The 26,490-nt window shown below is 41.4% G+C and overlaps 1 protein-coding gene across 1 annotated transcript in view; it reads right to left on the bottom strand.

Moving 5' to 3' along the window:
• The window catches only part of CCHR7.PART0H15orf61 (chromosome chr7.part0 C15orf61 homolog), a 131,677-nt gene that overhangs the window by 92,087 nt on the left and 13,100 nt on the right, over positions 1 to 26,490 (bottom strand). Inside the window, exon 2 of the mRNA XM_044077883.1 lies at positions 1,189 to 1,527. Coding sequence (XP_043933818.1) covers positions 1,189 to 1,525 — 337 coding nt within the window. The 5' untranslated portion in view covers positions 1,526 to 1,527. The remainder of the gene's footprint in view (positions 1 to 1,188; positions 1,528 to 26,490) is intronic.

The raw sequence follows: 26,490 nt of genomic DNA, 5'->3' as shown, positions 1-26,490 counted from the left end.
TTAGGCCTCCCTCTGTTCCTGTTACCTGGCAGCTTCATCCTTAGCATCTTTTTCTCAATATACTCTGCATCCCTCCTCAGCACGTCCAAACCAACGTAATCTTGCCTCGCTGGCTTCGTCTCCAAACCTTCCAACCTGGGCTGACCCTCTAATATACTTATTCCTAATGCTGTCCATCCTCGTCACACCCAGTGCAAATCTTAACATCTTCAACTCTACCACGTCAAGCTCGGACTTCTGCCTTTTTGTCAATGCCACTCTCTCCAACCCATATAACATAGCTGGTCTCACTACCCTCTTGTAGACCTTCCGTTTCACTCTTACTGGTACTCGTCTGTCACAAATCATTCCAGCACTCTTCTCCACCCATTCCATCCTGCCTGTACTCTTCTTCACCTCTCTTCCACACTCACCATTACACTGAACTGTTGATCCCAAGTACTTAAACTCATTCACCTTTGCCACCTCTACTCCCTGCAACCTCACCATTCCTCTATCCTCCCTTTCATTCACACACACATATTCTGCCTTAGTCCTGCTGACCTTCATTCCTCTTCTCTCTAGAGCATATCTCCACCTCTCCAGGGTCTCCTCCACCTGTTTCCTACTCTCACTACAGATCGCAATGTCATCTGCAAACATCATAGTCCACGGGGACTCCTGTCTGATCTCATCTGTCAACCTGTCCATCACCACTGCAAATAAGAAAGGGCTCAGAGCTGATCCTTGATGTAATTCCACCTCCACCTTAAACGCATCCGTCACTCCCACCGCAGACCTCACCGCTGTCGCACTACTCTCGTTCATATCCTGTACCACTCTTACATACTTCTCTGACACTCCCGACTTCCTCATACAATACTACAACTCCTCTCTAGGCACCCTGTCATATGCTTTCTCTAAATCCACAGACACAATGCAACTCCTTCTGATACATTACATACACACACACACACACACACACACACATATATATATATATATATATATATATACACACACATATATATATATGCACACACAATGTCTACTCTTATAAAGTTAAATATATGTGAAAAACAGTAGCTAAAAAAGTACAGCTTAGCCAGTGTTACAATGCATCAATATGGAATCAAAATCAGAATTAAAAATCTACCGCATGATTAAGGACAGAAGTAAGCAGGGTGTAAAGAAGAACTAAGAAGTTACCAAGATTTATAACTTTGAGAGCTGTGAAAAACTTGTCTTCAAGTTCCAAGTCTTGCCATGCTGCTTTAGTGCAGTGATATTTTATGAAAGGAAAACAGCCTGTTCTCAAAATGTGGTAATTGGCATTCTTCACTGGCCAGTTAAAACTGGACAATCCAAACTGGTCATTTTCCACAGAACTGTATTTGACAGAATAAGAGGTCCAGTGGGGAAGGTTTCTTTGTATTAAATGTCGGCTAAGCACTTCTGAAGCTTTGGGTTTGCAAGTTTTTCCACTTGAGGGATAAAATAAAACTTTCATAATGCTTCCATGGATCTTCTTCATTAATGCAGACATTTCTGAAAAACAGAATGAAAAATTACTATTGAATAGTAATATTCACTAGCTGAGGGTCTACTTACCTGGTTAATAAATGTTAAATAAACGTATAGACATCAGACTTACTAAGAAATTCCCTAACCATGTCAATATCATCAGCCTTAGTAATGCAGGTATACAAGAACACAGTGCCCTTACTAACTAAAAAATGTGAAGGGACTAGATTCACAAGTAAAGCATCAACCTCAGTCAAAAAAAAAAATAAATAAATAAAAAAAAATAAAAATCTCACTTTCTATCATAACTTGGGTTTTCTGGCATGGCTATACTCAATATACTAGCCACATATAAAAAGTCAACACGTAGTTTTAACTCCGGGAGTACAAACTATTAGCTGGAAATTTAGACATGTTTGATGTTTGTGAATCTTTGGTATATCAAACATAATTAGAATTCTTCGAAAAGGAACATTAGAAAACTGATGAATGTTAATAGTAATCAAATCAATCTTTTCTGAGTCAAATAATACTTAACCTCATGGTTTGTGTATGCAAAGCTGTAGCAGAGCAAAGGAACTGGTTCCTAGGCATACGCCGTTAGAGGATATCATTGCTGCTGAAAAACTGGTGTTGATAGGACCTGAAAAACAGTGTTGGCAATCATTTATGCAGCTGTGATAGCGGCTGCTTAAATGGTAGTCAGTGTTTTTTGGAACTGTAGTAAGGAAATGGTATAGCTCTGTGCTACAATTTAGCAAAGAACTAATATGCAGATATGTAACAACAGCTCTTTGCTTAGGTTGAATGTGGGAAGGATATATCATAGCTTTTGACTACAGTTTATCACGTGTTCATTCAGCAAATAACTGCAATGTAGTTTGATCCTCAACTTGGAGTACTCAGTCCTCAAATCTGAAATTATTTTTGTTTTGTCCTCGCTCTGGAGGAATGAAACACAGAAAATAGGGACAGTGGACACTTTCAGACTGCAATGGACTCTGTACACAGCTTCTCCAGACTTTCACAGCTGGTGGTGAATAATTTATTTTAAAGCTTGCAGGAAGATGAGCTCCTGTACACAAGCTAAAATGAAAGTGGCATTTTGACTTTCACTTGTAGCTGGTAAACAGGAAAGTACATTTATTCATTCTACTGCACTTAAAACATTGACTAGCTATTTCAAACAGTTTTGAAAGGTTTCTGTCACTTTTTTTCCCTGCACTGTTACTGCGTTTTCTCTGACTCTGAAGTTACAGCTATTAACTGAAATCATTCTATTGGCTGAATTGCTTTTCAAGTGGGTTTTGTGCTGTGTCTCGCTATTTAAATCAGTTTTGAGAGGGGCATGTCACTTTTTGTTATTTTACTGTATTTTCTAAATTTACAGCTGTTAACTGAAGTAGATTTACAGTCTGCACTGCTTTAAATTGTTTCTGTGCTATTATGTGGATTAATTAGTATTGCTGCATTTATTTGCTGTGCTTTCAGTTACTTTTCAAACTTACAGCAGACAGTCAGTTTTACCCAAGTGTGTAAGCTTACTGTTGTTATTCCTAGTGGCAGTAAGGTAATTGCTGCAGTTCTGGAGAAATAAACACTATAGGTTAAAGCTGTTTTTCGTTCACTCTTTCATTTTCAGTGCTTATTTTAGATTGACCAAAGTTGTGCTTACAGTGGCACAGCTGCAATATGCACTTGAAAGATGCAGACACTTTCAGGTGTAACTTTATCTAATATAACCCAAATTCAGTGAATAATTACATTATTGCCTCATACAAGTGCAGAAAGCTGCATGTAGTGGCATAACGCACAGAGCAGTGCACCTAGCAGTTTAAAAGCAGCCTGTAGCAATCCTTGCATGTACTACATTGTGCAACTTTGCCCATACCTGTTACAAATAGCTGAACACTACCGTTAAGCAAGGTTCCCAAGCTGTGCTATCACAGTTGCTTATACATACCCAAGTTACATCTTAACTTCAACTGACACATAAACATAACTTCACCATCAACCATCAACTTACAACTAGTTCAAAAGACCACATATCTTTATCTTATTTATACTCTGCAGCTCTCTATAAATTAAGTTTTACTACACACTGGACAATATGGAAGGTCAGCCTACTTGTTTTCCCCCTGTTGTCAACCTCATAGCATTAGGTATCCTTATGCAGTGTAGCAACTGCTTTATGTGCACAAATAATTAACTCACAGATAAATACTTGCACCTCTCACAAACAGATTTGTGCTTTCTCCTATTAACCTGGTGAACTTGGGCATCCTAAGGCAATGTAGCAACTGCCTCATGTACACTGGCAAGCCTCTCCTCTTACCTCCCAACACTAAGATTTGTGAGAGATACACTTGTATATCCAAATTGGAAGCCGCGCACTCTCCAGCTAAGACCGGAAGAGCTGGTCAAGAGGAGAAGGTCAACACTTGCACCACATCACATGGAACACATAGCCCTCCAGAACACACACCAGCACTGTCTTCACATAAAAACACAAACCACACACCCACCTTCGCTGAAGCTCTCAATAAAAATCTACCCAAACAGGAGAGACCTCCAAAGCAGAAACGCACTCGACCACCACAACAAAACACTAATCATGTGACACAACTCTCCTAAACAGTGTGCCACTCAACCAAAGCCCCTACGACAAAACAGCATGCCCAACACGCTAGCCATAGGTGACTCGATAGTGAGGTACACGGATGTCCCACTCACTAGGTTGAATAAGGAGCAAGTAACAGTCAGCGAGTCTATATCAGCATTTGTAACAGTCAGCGAGTCTATATCAGCATTTCGAAAAATGAATAGTTCAAATCACTAAATATTGAACTGAAATGATCGAACTATTACATTTTCGAATGCCGATATAAAACAAAAAAAGCAAAAAAAAAACAAACTAAAGGGTGTAGGCAGGGGGCAAGCCCCCCTGCGTCCCCCACACCCCCTGCTACTTAAATATATCAACTCCGAGACAGCACTGCATTGTAGTAAATGGAAATCTCCCCTTACGGAGACTTCCGTTTACCCGTTCGATATTCAACACTTTCGGCATTCTTGCGTCGACAATATCGTAATTGTCAACGTTCGAGATGTTGATAGGAACCCACAGTCAGCTGCCTGTCAGGAGCCAGGATCCACCATATAAGACACGCACTTAGGTCCCTCAACAACAGGTACAAATATGACTCTGTCATTGTACATGCGAGTGTGAATGACCTAAGATGTACCGCACCTCCCTGGACCACATGAAAAGAGACATGAAGGAGATCTTGGATTATGTAGCCCAGGCAGGTATGACCCTAGCCCTGAGCAGCATCCTACCATCACCCAGAATGATACCACAGTACAAGCAGAAAATGATTGATTTCAACAATTGCTAAGTTTCTGGTGTCATTCTAAGGGGATCCAGTATCTGTCTGCCTGGGATGACATGACTGACAGACCTCGATGCTTTGCCAGAGATGGCCTGCATCTGTCACCCCCTGGGCTTCCGGATACTGGGCAAGGCTCTTGCCACCCTTATCGTGCCTTTTTTAGGCGGTGTTCCAAAAACCAAATTACCACCATAACAGCTACAAACAAAAACAAACTGAGGGTCATGCTGCTCAATGCTAGAAGTCTAAATCTCAACATGCACTTGCTCGAAGCACTCCTTAAAATGGAGAACATCGACATACATGCTGTAACAGAGACCTGGTTCAAGGCAGCAGAAAGCACCCCTGCACTACCAGGTTATAACTCATTCCACATCTTTCAGCCCCAGAACTTCGACTGAAGCTCCTAAGGCGCTGGTGTTTCCATATTCATAAAGGATGCGCACACCTCCCAACTGATAGCCCAACATAACGCATCTGAGATACTTCAAGTGTAGCTAACATTGGGTAAGACAGCGATTCACGTCGTAGCCTGCTATAGGTCCCCAACCATGTCTCAAGACTCCCACTCTACATTCCTAAGCACCCTGGAGAATATTTATTAGGGTCTAACTTAACACTCTCATACTGGGTGACTTCAACTACCCCTCTATTAACTGGGAAAACTACTCATGTACCAATACACTTGCTCAATGCTTTCTGGAATTCATTAATTCCAATGCCCTGGACCAGCTTGTTCTTACCCCCACTAGAAGTAGCAACATCCTTGACCTGGTCATTACTAACATGGGCGACCGTTGCTCTACACCACTAGACAACTCCAACATGTACACAAATGCATGGATCTCGCCATACCCAATAGAATCAAGACGTTGTCCTCAAAAAAAAAAAAAAAAAGGAGGAGGAAACTGATGCGGAATAAGGTGAAGTCCCATGACAGGAAAAACTCCCTTATCAGCCTCAACAAAAGGCTGAGATCCCTCATCAAATCCTCTAAAGCTAATTATGAAAACAGAATTGAAGCAGATAGTAAAGACAACCACAAGGCCTTCTATAGTTATGTAAACAATCTCCATGGCAATACCCAGATTTGCTCTGAGCTACTGCACAATGGTACCTCCTATTCTGACCCAACAGATGCTGCCAATATACTGGCTGACAGATTCAGTGCCAACTATACCCCGCCCCCAAAGGACCAATCACAATTCCAGTAGATTGCCAGGCACCCAGTTTTACTGCTGCAAAGCTTAAAACAGCACTTTCCAAGGCCAAGAACACAGCTTCTATGGGACCTGACAATATCCCTGGCTGTGTTCTACATGAACTACAGAGTGAACTGGCACCTCATCTGTGTGCCCTGTTCAATCACAGCCTCACCTCAGGCTTTGTCCCTATTGAATGGCGCACTGCTACAGTCATCCCTCTCCACAAGGGAGGAGCGACTACAGACCACGGGAACTATCGCGCCATTAGCCAGAGTCTAATATGCAAAGCTAAGGAACGCATCATCATGGACCTAATAAAACAAGGATATAGGGAATCTCCAAACTCTGGATTCTACACAGTTTGGTTTTGTGAAGGGTAGATCAACTTGGTCAACTTCTTTGAGTCAGTCACTAGAGCTGTGGATGAAGGCAAGGTGGTTCATACAGCCTACCTTGATCTGGCCATGCTTTTGATACCATTCCACACTCAGGAATCATAGAAAAACTCACTAAGCTAGGCATCAACCCCTATATCACTAGGTGGGTTGCCAAATGGCTCACAGACAGAGCCCACAGTGTGAAAGTAGCTGACTCCAAGTCACACTGTCGACCAGTCAAGAGTGGAGTCCCACAGGGTTCGGTCTTGGGTCCTCTCCTGTTTGGTATCTACTTCTCTGAAGTCCAGGCCAACACGAAGGGACTCTTGGCTGACAAAGTTTGCAGACGATTGCAAGTTGGGAGCTATTATTAACTCCCCAAGTGATGTTGATATCCTACAGAATGGCCTCAATGAGACCAACGACTGGTGCCAAAACCATGGCCTTAATCTCAATGTCAAAAAATGTGTCGTCATCCCCCTTGGAAAAAATCCAGTTCCCTTGAATTACCACATCAATGGTAGTCCACTGAACACGGAAGGTGTTATAACAGATCTAGGAACACAGGTTGACAGCAACCTCTCTTTTGACCACCACATTTCCACTGTGGTCAGAAAGTCCTTCTATGTGGCACATCTCATTACTATGGGTTTTGCATCCAGAAAGAAAGAGGTCATTGTCTCCCTCTACTCTTCCCTCATTAGGCCAATCATCAAGTACAATGCCCCATTTGGCATGTACCTCACTAGACACCTGCAACAATTGGAGAGGCTGAAAAAGTACCTCACAAAGAGGATCCTAGGCCTTAAACACTTGTCCTATATGGACAGACTCAAAAAACTCCAACTATTCTGTCTCATATCGCCTGCTTAGAGGTGATCTCTGCTTGACTTACAAAGCCATGTCTGACCCAGCTCTGTTAGAAATGTTACATCTAAAGAAATTGCAATCCCGCCACACCATACACTCCACTGACCTCAACCTCATTACCACAATCAACAGAACATGCTGGAGGGACAGGTTCATAACCCAGAGACTGCCCATGCTATGGAATAGACTTCCCATACATGTCAAGCAGAGCACTTCACTGGCCCTCTTCAAGAGAAATCTTGATGAGTAAATGGGAAATAGAAAATTCACCTCGGGGATCACTCCAGTGGCTCTACTCGACAGAGGCACTAGGAACTAAGGTCGGGTGGCACAATGCCAGGGTAATCCTATGGGGTAGGCTTGTAAAGGCTCCAGGGCCATTAGTCTAGTACACACCTATGAACTTAAGTCGCTGCCTGAATCAAAATCAAACACAGGACATAAATACCTCACATTGAACAAAGAGCTGCTGTGAGAAAAAGGGTCTCAATTCCCGAACACCAAACCACTCCACACACAAAAAATGCTTTAGTGATTTGTGATTCCATAGTGACACACACACACACACACACACACACACACACACACACACTCGGGTGGATAAAGACAGGGTGACAGTGAACTGTTTTTCAGGTGCCCGGATCTCAGACATATCAACGGTCCTTAGGACCCTTACACCAGACAAATACAACTATAACAAGACACTTGTGTATATGAGGGTTAATGACTTATGGTAAAAATCCCTTCGGGAGACACAGAGAAACATGTCTGAGCTCTCTATGCATGTCACAAATGCAGGCAGGCAATACCCTGATACTGAACAGAATCCTCCCTTTTCCTTGAATGATGCCTTAGTATAAAGAAAAGATGATTGGATTCAATAACTGGCTAAATAACTGATGTCATTCTAGGGTGATCCAGTATGCGTCAGCATGGAATGAGATGTCTGACAGTCCTACCGGTTTTGCAAAGAATGGTCTGCACTTCTCATTCAAAGGTTTCTGCATACTGTCCAAAGCCTATGCTGCTTTATAGTGCCTTTCTTTACACAAAATTCAGTTAATGAACATCCCAAAGTCTAAAACACATCAAAACAAGATCAAATTAAGGTGGCTCTGCTCTGTGTCAGAAATCTAATCAACAAACTACCTAACTTCAGGCATTCTGTATTTGGAAGGCATCCATGTGTGTGCGTGATCACTGAAAACCAGTGTAAGTGTCAAGAAAGCACTCCCTCCATACCTGGGTTTAGAGACTACCACACCTTCAGACTTAAAAGCAATTTGTGGGCATATCCATATTTGTAAGAAACAATAAAACCTCTAGACAGATTCCTGAAGAACTACAAATTGAACATAATGAAATCCAGATTACACTAAACAAAATCAACTATCAGTTTATCAACTGTTACAGGACCCCTTCCATGACCCCTAGAAGTTCATGCCAGGCTCCTCAACACCATGGATGAGCTCTCCATAAATAAGAGCTCCCATCATACTGAGAGACATTAACTACCCATCAACTGAATGGAGTATCTACACTATCAATTTTTAGATGTTTTCAGACCTCATAAAAATTCAGTGGATCAGATTGCTGCTGGCCAAACTAGGACAAAATATTCTTGACCTGGTACTTACAAATGTAGCTTCATTATGCAAAACTCCCCTAGTAACTCCCTCTACAATTAAGTCAGACCATAATTTAGTAACCTTTTCCCTCAAACTATCTAAACCCTTCAAAACCTACATATCAAAATTCAAAGATTTTAAACACAAACTTCTTCAAATTGAATAACGAAGTCTTGAAATTCACTTCTAACGTCACACCAGACCTAACCTTAGCAGACAGGTCTGTCAAAGAGTTTTACAGGTGTATAGGTTCTTACGTGTATACTAGGCGATTGACCACTAAGGGCCTTAAAGGCCTAGCCATGCACCACTAAGGGCCTTAAAGGCCTAGCCATGCAACCCAAATGTGACCCACAAATTTCATTTATATAGGTGGTGATTCACTGACTGCCTCTGTCCATCAGAGACATAGGAGCCAGATCAGGGGTGAATTTCCGATTACCCATCCACTGATCTCAAAGTTGTGCTTAAATAAGGATTGGGAGGAACTCTGTTTCACATGGATGAGAAGCCTGTTCCAGAGATGTTCCAGAGAGTAGGAATTCCTTGAGAAACATTTCTCTGTCCACCACTTCCTAGTTCTGTTTCAAGCAAAATGTATGTATTTTAATCTAGTAGTCCTGATGCTGTTTGTTTTGCTTATGTGCAAAAGATTCATCAAAACAGGGTCCAGGGATGTCTAGTATGCTAGGCAAAGATTACATCTTAGAAGTCTTTATGATACCGAGTAAGGAGACAGGACTTTGAGGAAATCAGTAGAGGACATTGTGCTTACTCCCTGTATTCTTTTTGTAAGGAACCTTTGTGGATGTTCCAGTTACTACATGTGTCCAGTCAGGTACATAAAGGAAGGGACAGTATATTCTACGGTAAGTCTGGTGAGGGCTGAGTATAGTGGTATGATCTCTCTGGACCTAGATGCAATGCCCTTGCTTATAAGTTGAGCAACATAGAGGGATTTCTTTACTACCTTGGAAACATGTTGATTGAAAGCTAGGTTACTATCAGCATGAGTTCCCAGATTCCTGACCAGTAAGTAAATCAACTTAAGGGTATGTAGCAGACTTACTAAAGGTGCTATAATGCATTTCTTGGTACTGAGTTTTAAGCCATGGCTTAAGCATTTGTCCGTATTAGACCTTTCTGAAGGGTGTTCTCATCTGGGGGGGGGGGGGATTCAATGACTGTTCCCAGTTTGCAATCATCTGTGAACTTGCTTAGCCAAAGGTATTTGGCATTAGCTTGGACATCCGAGAAGTACATGCCAAAGAGGAGTGGGCCCAGCACAAAGCCCTGGGGGAATCCACTGGTGTGCAGCCACTTTGTTGAGGTGGCCTCATCAATTCTAATCTTCTGGGTCCAATCAGTGAGATAGCTAGCTATCCAGCATGTTATAATGGGGTTTATACTCAGTTCTGTAAGTTTAATCGGCAATGCTCGAGTGGAGTAATATATCAAATGCTTTAGCCAGATCTAGGTGGGCAGTGTCACTTGTCTGGTCAGGATTAAACAGACAAACATTCATGGGTTCAGTTCAAGCAGCTTTATTACACACAAACACATCAAAAATGAGGCTTTGTAACTTAAATAAATGTATAAACAGACTACCACACTCATACATGTTAGCAATCTGGCTGTTCTCTCAAAATGGCACTGCTGCCTGAATATGCTCAGTATTTATATGTACATGGTTACATCTGGAAATGCTTCTTTAAGGTACATACACAAGCTCTGATGATCTACATCCTCCCTCTTTGAGAAATAGTCCATATACATAATGACCGTATTCAATAACATGCAATTCAGAGAAATGATCTTTTGACATGCAGTTATACAGAACCAATTATTTGACATGCAATCATACAAAATCAGACACACATAAAACAATTATGTCTAGGTTGCTGTGCGTTTTACACTAGATCTTGAAATACAACCTGACCGTGTAACATAAAAGTCAGAATTGGATCTAGCAATGGGGACTGTCTTCAAGGAATGTTCAATTTTGGGGACAACTGAGACAATCAGGAATGGGAATGGATACTGCGACATGTTCTTCAATATGAACACTGTCAGGGTTGATCTAGAGTCTGTATCACAGGTAGGCTGCTGTGATATCATTTCTGATACAGGAAGAGGTCTGTGGTTTCCCCTGTACTCTGTACCCTCAGATTCTGCTAGGTAGGATCTCTGCTTGGCACATGCATCTCTCACTTGACCAATTAGATCAAAGCCTTTTGCATCCTGACTTCTCTTTCTCCTTCTTTTAACGGACAAATAAATCTGCTCGTTTTATCATAGTTGGACTTCTGAGAAGAATGCTTCTTAAAAAGTTTGGCTTTGATTGCTCTGTTGTTTTTCGGATTAGGCACAAACAAACTAGAGCTGATAGGCAAGGTTGTTCTGGTTTGCCTAGATAGAAGTTTCTAAGCAGGCGAGCCAAGTAGATTGTCATGGGGTATACTTCTGAGATTGAGTAAATTCAAGAAGATATCGGAATAATCATGCTTTGACCTCTCCAGTAATTGCTTTGCACTCTGTACTGCACGTTCAGCAAGGCCATTTGACTGTGGATATTCAGGACTGCTAGCAACATGGATAAAGTCCCACTCTTTAGCAAATCTCTGAAACAATTGACTGGTACACTGAGAAACATGGTCAGAAATAACTTTGTGTGGACTACCATGGAATGAGAAATGACATTTTATCTTAGTAATAACAGCACTGGACATTAGGTTAAGTTGCAAATCGATCTCAAACCAGTTCAAATAAGAGTCTACCAACACTAAGTAATGTTGACTGTTCCACTCAAATATATGTCAGTTAATACTGTTGACCAACGGAGTTCAGAAATATGGCTTAGCTGAAGTGGCTCTTTTCGCAAATGTGGCTTAGTACTGTTGTACACTGAAGAAGAAAGCACTTTATCAATGTCTTTTGCTAGAGAAGCCAAAAATACTAGTCCTCTCGCCCTTTTGGTAGAACTGGAACCTGAGTGGCCACTATACAAAATCTGAATGTAGTCACGCTGTAAAGAAGTAGGAACAATAACCTTTGGACCTTTGAAAATGATACCATCTTCCATCAGCATCTCATCTCTGTATGGAAAGTAAGGTTGTACTTCTGGCAGTACACTGGATTGCTTTGACTGCCATCCTATACTGATGTAGTGGTTGAGCTTTTGCAAAATTGGATCAGTCTTTGTATGATCTCTCAGTTCATCAAGTCTTGTGGTAGAAAAATTACGCACTTCCCTGCCATCAAAGTCAAAATTCTCTGCATCAAGCTGTTCAGTGATATTTCTGGGTGATCTGGATAAGGTATCAGCCAGATAAACAAGTTTACCTTTTGTATAGACCATTTTGAAATTGTACTTTTGCAATGCGAGCATCATTCTTTGTAGTCTTGCTGGAGTGGAATGCATAGGCTTCTTTAGAATAGGAACTAGAGGTTGATGGTCAGTTTCTATCTGGATAGCCTGGCCATAAATACAATCATGGAACTTCGAACATGCAAACACAACTGTCAAAAGTTCCTTCTCAATTTGAGCATATTGCTTCTCAGTTTGGGTAAGAGTTCTAGATGCATAGGCAATAGGGCTGCCCTCCTGAAGAATAAATGCACAAAGACCAAACTTTGAAGCATCACAGGAAAGAACTAGTGTTTATGGGCATCATAGCATCTTAATGTAGGCGGGTTAGCAACTTGCTGTTTATGACCATTTAACATTTTTGCATGTCAGCTCTCTCAAAGGCACTGATAACTCACTAAAGTCAGGGATAAATTTGCTGAAATAGTTAACCATACCAAGAAAACGCTGTAGAGCTTGGACATTGTCTGGAGGTGGCATCTCAAGAATGGCTGCTTCCTTAGAAGGATCTGGTCGTAAGCCTGTACTAGTAAATAGATGACCTACATATATAACTTCTGGTAGTCTGAATTTGCACTTAAGGGGATTGAGCTTTAAATTCACTTCACGTGGTCTGCCCAGGACTTTCCTAGGTTTCTGTCATGCTCTGCTTCATCATTACCTCAAACTAGTTAATCATCAACTATCACTGCACACGGGTAGCCTGAAAAAATTTGCTCCACTGCAGGCGGAAAAACTCCACTGGCAGAATTTATTCCAAAAGGCATCCTGAGGAATCTGTATCTACCAAATGGGGTACTGAATGTAGTCAGTAGTGAAGATTTGAGATCAAGCATCACTCGCCAAAATGAACTCTTTACATCTAAGACAGAAAAAACAGTGGTATTTGGCATGAGGGTTGCAATTTCCCTGACTGTACGTATAGGATGATGAGGTCTTTTTTAATGTCTTGTTCAAGTCTCAATACATTGCAGTTAATTGAAATGTTTCTTACACTGATAAGAGGTGATTTCAAGAGTATTACAGTGCCTGACTTATTTTGGTTAGTTCAGTTTTTTGGAGGCTTGTTGTGCTATTGGGCATAGTTATAAATACTGGCATAAATTTCTGGCATGTGTGTGTGTGTGTTCATGCATACTTGCAAAAGCCTTCACTGGTATGTGTTAATATGGCAGATGGATTTCGAAAAACGTCACCATTGGTGTTTGATCAGAATATTGCAGAAAATGATTGAATATTTGAGCAAGAGTATGATATTTTATACAAGCAGCTTATTTGGATAAAGATGCACGCACCAGGGCATTCATTTTGCTAAACCTAACTAGGTCTGAGGCCATTGAAAGAGAGCGTTCATTTGTGTATGCACCAGCAGCATATCAGGGAGCAGGTGATAACGGTCATATTGTTGTACAGGCTGAATCAATGGAACACCCAGAGTGTTTAAAGTGCAAATTCAGGGAAATGTGTAACCCCCAGACAAATAATACATTAGAGAGGCATTTGTTTTACACAAGAGATCAAAAAACAGGAAACTTTTGCAGCTTATATAACTGACCTGAGAAACAAAGCTAAAACATGTAGGCTGGGTGATTTAAAAGATGAGTTGATAAAGGACAGGCTTGTGTGTGGTACTAATAGTGATGCAGTAAGAAAGATTTTGCTTTGTGACAGTGCTTTAATGTTGAGAAAAGCTATTGAGATTTGTCAAGTTCATGAAGTTACAGAAAGGCACACAAATATGCTTGCAAGTGATGAGAGTGTGCCACTCAACCTCAGCCCATAAGGCAAAACAACATACCCAACACACTAGTCAAAGGCGACTCTATAGTCCGGCACACTGATGTCTCACTCACCAGGCTAAACAAGTAGAAAGTTACTGTCCGCTGCCTGCTGGGTGCCAGGATACATAACGTATGCACTCGGGTCACTCCACAACAAGTACAAATATGACTCTGTCATTGCCCATGTTTGTGTGAATGACCTGAGATGCATCTCCCTGGACTACATGAAAAGGGACATGGAGTAGCTCTCGGATCTTGTAGCCCAGGTAGGTATGACCCTAGCCCTGAGTAGCATCCTGCCATCCCCCAGAATGATGACCACAGTACAAAGACAAATGATTGACTTCATCAATTGGCTCAGCTTCTGGTGTTATTCTAAGGGGATCCAGTATCTGTCTGCCTGGGATGACATGATCGACAGACCACAATGCTTTGCCAGAGATGGCCTGCACCTGTCGCCTCTGGGATTTCAGACATTGGCTAAGGCTCTTGCCACCCATATAATGCCTTTTTTAGGCAAGGTTCACCACCGTAACAGGTACAAGCAAGCAAACTCTGAGGGTAATGCTACTCAATGCTAGAAGTCTAAACCTCAAAATGCACTCACTCGAGGCACTCCTTAAAATGGGGAACATCGACATCTGTGCAGCGACAGAGACCTGGTTCAAGGCTCCAGAGAGCACCCCACCCATCATTACCAGGCTTTAATTCATACCACACCTTTTGGCCACCTAACCTGGACCGAAACACTAAAGCTGGAGGTATGTCCATAATTATTAAGGATACCCACATCTCCAGGCTAGCTACGAAACATAATGCATCCAAAATTACTCAAGTGCAACCAACACTGGGCAACACTGCAATCCAGGTTGTAGCTTGTTACAGATTCTCCACCATGCCCCGGGATTCCCACTCTTCATTTCTTAAGATACTGGAAAATATTAAGGTACAACCAAATACCTTAATTATGGGCGATTTCAACTACCCCATCATCAACTGGGAAAACTACTCATGTGCCAACTCATTTGCTCAATGTTTTCTGGAATTCATAAATTCCAACGCCTTGGATCAGCTTGTCCACACTCCCACCAGGGGCAGCAATATCCTGGACCTAGTCATTACCAATATGGGTAACCAGTGTTCAGCGCCAGAGGTCAACTCCTCGCTGGTCAGATCTGACCACAAGCTAGTCACCCTAGACAGCCATATCCCACCCCCACCCCTATTAAGGAAACCACCATCAAAAAATACTCCAAAGCCAACTTTAAGCTTCTTAAGACAGAAGTGGCAAACTTCACGACACCCATGCAAATGGAAAATAGAGGCAGGACTGCTGAATCTTACACAAATGCACTGTATAAGCACATACACGAGTGCATGGATCGTGCCATTCCCCAACAGAACCAAGACGCTATCCTCCAAAAAAGGAAGCCAATCTGGTGGTCCCCTGCCATAAACAAACTCTACAACAGAAGAAAGAAGCTGTTGCAAAAAAAAAAAAAAAAAAAAAAAAGAGAGTAAAATCCCAAGATTGAAGGAACTCCCTGACCAAGAAGCTGAGATCTCTCAGAAAATCCTCCAAAGCTAGTTATGAAAGTAAAATCGCCACTGATTCCAAACACAACCACAAACGCATTCTACAGCTGTGTCAAGAATCTCAATGGCAATACTCAGATCTGCTCTGAGCTACAGCACAATGGCACTAAATATATAGAACCAACCGATATTGTCAACATCCTGGCAGAACTTTACCCCCCTCTCACCCTCCAAAGGGCCCATCTTAATACCAGAAGAATGCAAAACCCCTGTAATCATGGATGAACCAAGTAAAGACCTCACTCTCCAATGCCAAGAACACAGCATCCATGGGACCAGACAACATCCCAGGTTGTGTACTGCACGAACTACAGAACGAACGGGCACCCCACCTAAGCACCATGTTCAATCATAGCCTCACCTCAGGCTATGTGCCTACTGAATGGCGCACAGTGATGGTTATCCCACTCCACAAAGGGGGTTTGCAAGGCTATGGAACATATCATCTTGCAGCTTATAAACAAAGACATAGGGAACCTCCAAACCCTGGACCCCACTCAGTTTGGGTTTGTAAAAGGTAGATCATGTCTACTAAACCTGATTGACTTCTTTGAAGCAGTCACTAGAGCTGTAGACGAGGGCAAGGTAGTGCACACAGCCTATTGATACCATCCCCCAGTCTGGAATTATAAACTCACTAATCTGGGCATAAATTCACATGTCACAAGATGGGTGGCCAACTGGCTCACTGACAGAACCCACACAGTAAAAGTAGCCGACTCCAAGTCTGACTTCAGACCAGTGACGAGGGGAGTTCCACAGGGTTCAGTCCTGGGTCCACTCCTGTTCGGCATCTACTTCTCTGAAGTGCAGTCCAACACAGTAGGTCTTTGGCTAACAAAGTTCACAGACGACTGCAAAGTGGGAGCCATAACAGAATCACCTAATGATGTAGACATTCTACAAAAGGGCCTCACAGAGCCAGATGCTTGGTGTCAAAGTCATGGCCTCAAGTTCAATGCCAATAAGAGCACGGTCATCCCCTTTGGGAAAAACTTGGTACCCATGAACTACCACATAGGCAGTAGCTCACTAAACAAAGTGTGATGAGACCTGGGGACACAGGTGGACATTAGTCTCTCCTTTGATAACCACATCTTCATAACCACATCACCACAGCAGTCAGGTAATCCTTCTATGTGGCACACCTAATCACAAAAGGGTTCTCCTCTAGAAAAAAGGAGGTCATTGTTCCTCTCTACTCATCCCTCATCAGGCCCATTAGACAGTACAATGCCCCATTTGGCATGCATCTCACAAGACACCTACAACAATTGGAAAGGCCAAAGAAATACCTCACTACGACTAAGAGGATTACCGGCCTCAAGCAGATGCCATATGCAGACCGTCTCAGAAAACTCCACCTCGACTCCGTCACATATCGCCTACTCAGAGATTATCTCTGCCTAACAAATACAGCTATGTCAAATCTAGAGCTGTTGGACATGCTACACTTAAAGAAATCCCAATCTCTCTGAACCACATGCTCCAGGGACCTAAACCTTGTCACCACAATAAACAGAATGTGCTGGAGGGATAGATTCCTGTCCCAGAGACTTCCCATACTCTGGAACAAACTACCCATTCATGTCAAGCAAAGCTCCTCATTGGCCCTCTTTAAGAAAAACCTTGACGACTAGATGGGAAACAGAAAATTCATCCCGGGGATCACTTCTGCAGCACTGCTTGACAGGGGCACAGGAAAATAATTTTCTTGGGTGGCGAAAGCCAGGGAACCTTTTTGGCTGGGGTTATATAGGCCCCAGGGCCGATAGCCTAGTACCTACCTACGAACCTAAGAGCATGGTTTCAGCAGGATCCAGAGCAAATGTAGATAGCATGCGACATGTGGCAAGCAAATGCAGGCCTAAGTACAAGGCAGCTCCAGCCCCTGTGGGTTTTACTGTGAGATCCCGTAGTTTTCCAGCAAGTTCCAAGAAAAGGACATGCTCAGTGCAGTACAAGGGTGAGTCAACAAAACCCAAATCCAGCTTTATTGTTAACCGTCGCAATTGTAGCGCCAATCATTAATCTAAAAGAGAAAAATGCTTAGCATTTGGTCAGCAATGCCACAAGTGTAAAAAATGGAACCATTTTCAAAAGTTTTGCAAATCAAGTAAGCCTCACACAGTTGTAAAGAAGGGTCACTCAAAAAAGCAAGATGATCATAGAAAGAGCTGCAATTCTACTTTCTATGTAGATCGTGTGTCAGTAATTGGTGAAAAGGTTGAAGTGAATTTACTGACAAAGAATGAAGTCATCTGCACTGTCCAGATCAATGATAAAACCACTGAGCTAAGTAGACACTAGTTCAAAGTGTAACGTTATGTCAGCAGACACATTTGCTAAGGTGAGAACTAATGAGCAACTCAATGTGGCTAGTAGTGCGAATCTTGTTACTTATGGAGGTGAAGAAATTCAGACTTAAGGCTCAGTATTGCTTTCACGTTATTTGGTTAGTAACTGTTACAGCTTGTTATTCAATGTCATCCAAAGACGTGTGCAGTCATTACTGGGTCTTGTAATTCTAGGTCGTCCAAAGAACTGTGCAGTCATTATTGGGTCTCGGAGACAGTTTGAGAATGAATTTGCTTTCTTTTACCAAAGTTGTTCATCGTATAAGCACATATCCTAGTTCCAATTTTACTGGAGCTATTTTCTCAGAGTATGCGGATGTCTGAGGACAAGTTGGGCAAACTTCAGGCTGTGTATTCTACGAAGTTAGACCCAGTGGTCAGTCTAGTGGTTAGATCAGCAAGAAAAGTTCCAATAGCTGTGCAGAAAAAAGTCAAAGCTCAGCTGGATAAAGTGGTGCAGCAAGGTGTAATATGTCCAGTTACAGAACCAACTGAATGGGTGCTGTCCATGGTAGCAGCCCACAAAAAAGGCTCAGACGAAATCGGAATATATACTGACCCAAGTGATTTGAACAAAGCATTAAAGAGACCATATCATCCAATGTGTACAGTAGTGGAAGTCAGAGCCCTAATACCAAATGCCACTGTTTTTACTGTCTTAGGTGCAGAAAGTTCATTTTGGCAAGTGATGCCTGATCACAAATTCTCATTATGGACTACTTTCAGTACCCCATTTGGCAGATGTAGATTCCTCAGGATGCCATTTGGAATAATTTCTACAAGTGAAGTCTTTCAACATGCAATGGAGCAAATTTTTTCAGGTTATCCTTGTGCCATAATAGTAGATGATCTATTGGTTGGAGGCAATGATGGAAGCAGAGCATGACAGAATCCTCAAGAAAGTTCTAGACAGAGCATGTGAAGTGAACTTAAAGTTCAGTTCTCTGACGTGCAAATTCAGACTACCAGAAGTTACATATGTAGGTCATTTATTTATCTAGTACTGGCTTGCGACCAGACCCATCCAAGCAAGCGGCCATTCTTGAGATGCCAGCACCAGATAATGTTCAAGCTCTACAACGTTTTCTTGGTATGGTCAACTATTTAGGCAAGTTTATACCAGACTTCAGTGAGTTGGACGGCACCTTTGAGAGAGATGATGTGCAAAAATTTTACTTGGTCTTGGTTGGACCACCACCAGAGAGCATTTGAAGACCTTAAGCAGAAAATTGCCACCCCACCTACACTAAGTTACTATGATGTCAATAAACCAGTAACTCTTTCCTGTGAGGCTTCAAAATTTGCTCTTGGCACAGTTATTCTTCAAGACGGCAGACCAGTAGCCTACGTAGCTAGAACTCTTACCCAAACTGAAATGCAATATGCTCAAATTGAGAAAGAACTTTTGGCAATAGTATCTGCATGTTCCAAGTTTCATGATTATATCTATGGTCGAGCTATTCAGATTGAAACTTATCACCAACCTCATACTATTCTATAGAAGCCTATGCATTCAGCTCCAGTGAGATTACAAAAAATGATGTTCAAAATGCAAAAGTACAACTTCAAAATGGTCTATGCAAAAGGCAAACTTCTTTATCTGGCTGATACCTTATCCAGATCGCCCAGAAATACAATTGAACAGCTTCATGCAGAAAATTTTGACAGACGTTATGGAAGTGCATAATTTTTCTACCACAAGACTTGATGAGCTGAGAGATCATATAAAGACTGATCCAGTTTTGCAAAAGCTCACCCACTACATTAATGCTAGGTGGCCATCAAAGCAATCTAGTGTACCACTTGAAGTGCAAACTTATTTTCCTTACAGAAATGAGAAGTTGATTGAAGATGGCATTATTTTCAAAGGTCCTAAAATTGTTGTCCCTGCTTCCTTACAATGTGAATACAGCCAGATTTTGCATCATGGTCACCCAGGTTCTGAATCTACTAAAAGAAGGACGACAGAACTAGTATTTTGGCCTTCTCTAATAAAAAAACATGGATAAAGTACTTTCTTCTTGTACAGTATGCAATAGTACTAAACCGCATTTGCAAAAAGAATCTCTTCAGCTAAGTCAAGTTCCTGAACTATCTTGGTCAACAGCAGCCACTGATATATTTGAGTGGAACAATCAGCATTACTTAGTGTTGGCAGACTCTTATTCAAACTGGTTTGAGATCGATTTGCTACCTAATCTAAAGTCCATTGTTATCACCAAGTTGAAACGTCATTTCTCAGTCCATGGTAGTCCACACAAAATTGTTTGACAATGATACTGAATTTACTAGTCGGCTGTTTTAGAAATTTGCAAGAAAATAAGACTTTGTACATGTTACTACTAGCTCAAAATATCCACCGTCAAATAGACTAGCTGAACATACAGTGCAGAGTGCCAAGCAATTAATTGAGAGTTCAAAGTGTGATAATACTGATGTCTTTTTTAATTTACTCAATCTCAGAAACATATCCTGTGACAACATACTTGGCTCGCCTGCTCAGAGACTTCTATCTAGGCAAACCAGAACAACACTGCCTATTAGTTCCAGTTTGTTGACACCTAAAGCGAAGAACAAGACAATTAGTGCCCAATTACTCAGAAAGTGTTCTTTCCATATGTCCAGCTATGATGAATCAGGTAGATTTTTTCGTCCATTGAAAGAAAAGACAGTGAGGATACAAACAGTGAAAGGTTTTGACCAGATTGGTCAAGTAACTGATATATGCACTGAACAGAGATCCTACTTCACAGAATCTGAGGATGTGGAGTACAGGAGAAATCTCAGACATCTTTTTTCTGTACCAGAATCAATATCGCAGCATTGTTCCTGTGATACAGACTCTAGATCTCTGAGCAATCCAGACAATGTTCCTGTTGCAGAACGTATCCCGACTTCTACTTCCATTCCTGATGATGTTCCTGATGTCCTTACAGTTGACCATTCAGCAGAGACCATCCCAGTTGCTAGATCGGATGCTAATTTTTTTTGTCACGTATTTTGGTCGTACTTCCAGACTTAGTGTGAAATACACATCAACCTGGACATAACTGTCTATATGTATTTAGTTCTACATAACTGCTTGACAAAGAATTATATGCATTGATTGCATGTCACTTATTGTCATCAATATTCCAGGACTGATTTCTCAAAGAGGTAGAATAGTGTACTGCACCTTTAAGAAGTGTTTCAAGGTAGGCATGTGCAAATAAATAGCAAGCACATGCTAGATTACATGCCATTTTGAGAGTGCAGCCAGAGAGTGAGCATGTATGAGTGTAATAGCTAGTCTGTTTATAGGTTTATCTAAGTTAAAGTTATTAAGCCTCAATCCTGATGTGTTTGTACATAATAAAGCTGTCAGAACAGAACCCACAAAGACTTGTCCATTTTATCTTCACTAGACGAGCGACACATGCTGTCTACGTTTCCTTTAGAGGCTGTTGAAACCATGCTTTTATCTCTTGCAAGCATACTTGCGTGCCTTTCCGCGAGCTCATGGATTTGACAAATCTCTAATGCTTTGCTGAATCTTTCTCACTGCAGCATTATTTCCACCACACACGCCTGTCCTTTATTAACTCATCTTTCAAGACACCAAATCTGCACGTTTTAGCCTTGTTTCTCAAGTCAGTGATAAAAGCTACACAAGTTTCACCTGGCTTTTGGTCTCTTGTATAAATTAAGTGCCTCTCTAATTTAACATTTGTCTGGGGGTTTCACATTTCTTTAAAAAATTTATGTTTTAGGCACTCGGGGTCTTCCCTTGATTCAGCCGGTACCACAATATGATGGTCTGCCCCCTCTCCTGCATATACTTTTCATGTATACACACAATGAATGCTCTCTTTCAACAGCTTTTGACCCAGCTAAGTTAAGCAAAATGAACGCCCTTGTACATGTATCTTTGTCAGAAAAAGCTGCTTGTATGAAAATATTGTATTCCTGCTTTAATACTCTCCAATTTTCTGCTATATTATGATCAAACACAAGTGGACTTGGTCTGTGAAATGCCTCTTCTTATCAATACACAAAAGTGAAGATGCTTGAAATTATGTATGAACATACACACATAAATATATACCAGAACTTTATGCCAGTACTTGTAATTATGTCCAATAGACAAAAAAACTCTTTGAAATAACTGCACTTTGCAAAATAAGTCTCTGCGGCACAAGAACGCTTTGAAATCACTGTACTTTATGAAACTACTCCTTATCAGTTTAAGAAATACTTTGAAATGATTGTACTTTGCGAATAATCTGTACACGGCCAAAAAAGCTCAGAGTAAGAAACACTTCAAGGTGAATGCACTTTGCAAATAAACTGTACACAGCACACAAACCTTTCAAAATGTCTGTACTTTGCAAAATAACTCTGTACAGTGCAAGAAACACTCTGCAATGGCAGCTTTCTGTGAATAAATGTACACAGCACAGGAAACCTTTCGAAATGGTTGTATTTTGACTTCAGTTTGCAATACAACTGTAGTTTACACACAGTAAACTTTTTGAAATAACTGCACTGTAATGAAGCACACACTCTGCAAACACTGCACACTCAGATATTTATTTTGAGCAACTCTAGTTATGCTTTGAATGGCTTCGGTCAATGTGAAATAGTAGATTGTGCCCAAACACGGTCTTTTACTAAAAAACATGCAGTCGCCTTGTACTTTAAGCTTAATTTGCCTGTTTATTGTATTCGTTATGCCCTTTTAATCTCTTATCATGCTCATTATACATTTCCTGTTCCCGTTTTACTCTAAACATGCTCGTTATGCAAACCAAAGGTAATTCAGACCCCATATGAATAGTTCTGCTAGTTTTATCAAACATCATGGTTTCAAACATTTCATTTAATAATGCGGTTTGTGCCTTTTGTTTGCTTAATAATATGTTATTGTACTACTCATTTGATTAATAATGTGTTTTGTACCTTACAAATGCACCATTTCATTTCCTTTGTCAAATAAACCATTTGTGCAGTTTTCTTTACCTTTAGCTTGTCTCTGCCCTTTGTCTGTCTGAACTCCATTTCACTCAACCTGCTTAGTCTGCCTTCACCTTCAACTCTGCATCTCATGGCTCAAAGAAGTTGTTCTTCTAATCCCGGTTCTCACACCATGTCACTCGTCTGGTCAGGATAAAACAGACAAACATTCTTGGGTTCAGTTCAAGCCACTTTATTACACACAAACACATCAGAAATGGGCAGTGCAGTGGTTAACATTGTTACCTCACAGCAAGAGATTGTCCGGTTTGATTCTCGGCTGGGGTGCCTTCTGTGTGGAGTTTGCATGTTCTCCCTGTGCTTACGTGGGTTTCCTCCCACATTCTAAAAAGACATGCATGTGGGACATTTCTCCCCGGGCCTCCACTGAATACAAGCTCTGTGAAGCCTAGTCGGACTTTCCAGATCAACAAATGTTAAATAAATAAAGAAATGAGGCTTTGTAACTTAAATAAACATATAAACAGACTGACTACCACACTCATACATGTTAACACTCTTGTCTATTCTCTCAAAATGGCACTGCTGCCTGCACGTACTTACATCTGGAAATGCTTCTTACAGGTACATACACATGGTCTGATCTACAGGCAGTATGCACTGTTTTCCCCTCATCCATTGCTTTAGTGACCTTTTCAAAGAAGTCCACCAGATTCAGCAAGCAAGACCTTCCTTCGACAAAGCCAAATTGGGATGGATTCAGTGTCTGAAGGTTTCCTATGTCCTTTTTGATAATTTGAATGATAATTCTTTCCATAGCTTTGCAAATAAGACTAGTCAGACTAATGGTCTGTAGTTTTCAGGATCACTTGAAGGTCCTCCCTTATAAAGGGGGTTGACTGTTGCAGTATTCCATTCATGTGGTTCAAAGCCTGTTTTACGACTATAGTTAAATAATGACTCCAGGGGACCTGATAAGTAATATCTGGACTATTCAGGAGGCATCTTGTGATATTATTGGGGCCCATTGAGGCCTTATTCTTGGCTTTAGTGAGTGCAGCCAATACATGTTCCCTACTTACAGTTGGAGAAGTTATGATTGAGGATATTTCTGAGGGCATGGTTGGGGTTGAGGGGAGTAAAATTGGAACTGAATTTATCCTCCTACTGCCAACAGGTTTGCTGTATCACCAGGCTCGGTAAATGTGAATGTTCAACCTTAGCAAATTGCTGTGTGCTACTCTTGAGGTTTACTGTAGAAGGCCTTACTGGTATCTTTCACCTGGAAAACTATCTTAACCTCAAAGGTGGCTTTGCTTGGCCTACGTAACCCTCTCGGCTGCCTATTTACATTGAGAGAGTTCTATCTTTAGGGGAATTACCCTTCCTGATTTTTTGCCATAATGGTTTTCCTTTTGTTGTATATCCTGCTTAATTTGGGATGCCACCAGGCAATTTGTTTCTGAGGCTAGTCCTGGGCTTACTTCTGGTAGGTACGAGCCCCTATGCAGGCACTTGACATGATTGTACACACTTTCTGAGAGGAATTCGGAATAGGCTGCTATTGGTTTGGAGAGGCACTGAATTTTGACAAACCATCAGTAAATAAAAGGTAATTTGCCTTAGAATAGTTCCTAAATGTTACTGTTTTTTATGGGATTACAGAGTTAATTCTGATTTCGAGAGAGAAAGCTTTATGGTTGGATCCTACCAAGGAGGACAAGACATTTGGGGGAGCAATGTTCTCCCATATTTGTAAGCATGAGATGCAGTATACTGGAGCCTCTAGTGGGCCTATTCACTACTTCGTCAAGGGTGTTTGTATTTACTAAATCCAGGAAGCTCTTTGCCTGTAGATTTGAGGCCATGTAGGATCCCAATCTATTGAGGGGTAATTACTGTCTCCCATGAGTAGGGTATTAGGTTGGAGGGCAAGAGTCTTCAGTAGGACCAAGTATGTACTGTGAGCTTCTTGGGACATGGAAGGTCACCTATAGCTGACTAGGATATGGTACAGGATTTTGTCTATGGTAACCTGCATGTGGAGGAACTCCAGCATGTCATCCTGTCTGACCACCTTACAGGTATGCTTGTTATTGGCATACAGTATATTGAGACATCTCCTTTAGCCTTTGTCTGTGCAGTTACTGGTCTAAAAAGTGGGGAAGGCAATAAAACCTTGCATTGCCAGATATCCTCCGTTGCTTTAAACCATGTCTTGGCAACTGTACAGATATTATATTCTTGAGTGTGAGGAGGGCTTGAAGGGAGTGTTATTTTATTTTTTTTTTTAATTTAGGCTCATGGCATTGAGCTTTAACACCTTGAGGTTCAGTTGCATGATTTTGCTATGTTGGTAGTTTTGTCAACTTGGCACTGTCTAAAAAAGGCACTAAGCAGGGTGGATAAAGTTTTAGCCAGTATTCAAAAACCTAGAAGGGAGAAGTGCAAACGAGACAAGCTGCCAAATATTGGATTCCCTTAGAATGACATCAGAAAGACGCGTCATTTGTTGAAATCAATCATTTTTTGCTCATACTGTGGCATCATCCTCGGTAAAGGTAATATACTGCTCAATGCTAGGCTTATACCAGCCTGAGACACACAGTCTAAAAGCTCAATAATGTCTCTGTTCATGTAGTTCGGGGAGGTACAACTCAGGTCATTTACACCTACATGGACTATGACGGAATCATACTGGTACCTGTGGTGTAATGACTTGAGTGTGTGCATGATTTGGTGAATTCTGGGTCCAGATAAGCAACTAATACTTATTTTCTCCTTGTTCAGCCTGGTATGAGGTGGCATCAGTACATATGACAATGTAGTAAACTATGATGAGAGTACTGGGAAGTGTGTTTGCTTGCCTTAGGGGCTTAGTGTTTGGGGCTACACAGAGTGATAGAATGTGTGGTGTTAGGTGTTGTTTTTTCTGAGTGTCTTCGGGCTTTCTGACGTGTAGCCTTGACAACGCGTGGCCTACGCAATTTCTGTTGTTTAGGAATTGCTTTTAAGTGCTTCAGCATACATTAGTCTGTGTGTGTGGTTTTGACAAACAGAAATGCTCTTGTATGCGAGAGTTTAGACTCCAGTGTCATTGTGCAATTACATCTCTCGCATACTGTGTCTGATTCTTTAAGGATTGTCAGTAAACATTAGATGATTGCTACACTGTTTCAAGCTGCCCATATCCACCAAGCTGGCTGCAGAGAAGTTAGGAAATTGCATGTCCACACTCTCCAGTCCTTTGATTTGTGAGCTACACGGGGTGGTGTATTGGGGTTAGGTTATTAAGGGTGCTTTGGTGGTACAGACTAATAAGAGTGCTTTACTGGAGCAGATTATGCTAAACAGTACTAAATTCTAACAACTTTAATGTTTAACTAAAGCTGTAGGTAAAGCCACTTGACGCCCAGTTAGCTGCACTGTCCACGCAGAAGGTATTTGCGCTATATTGCTGC

The sequence above is a fragment of the Protopterus annectens genome, chromosome 7.part0 (assembly GCF_019279795.1).
Source record: "Protopterus annectens isolate FY-2018-M chromosome 7.part0, PAN1.0, whole genome shotgun sequence".
In the NCBI taxonomy this organism is placed as follows: domain Eukaryota; kingdom Metazoa; phylum Chordata; order Ceratodontiformes; family Protopteridae; genus Protopterus; species Protopterus annectens.
Note: the sequence above shows the minus strand (reverse complement) of the source record. Positions and strands in the feature narration are given on the sequence as shown.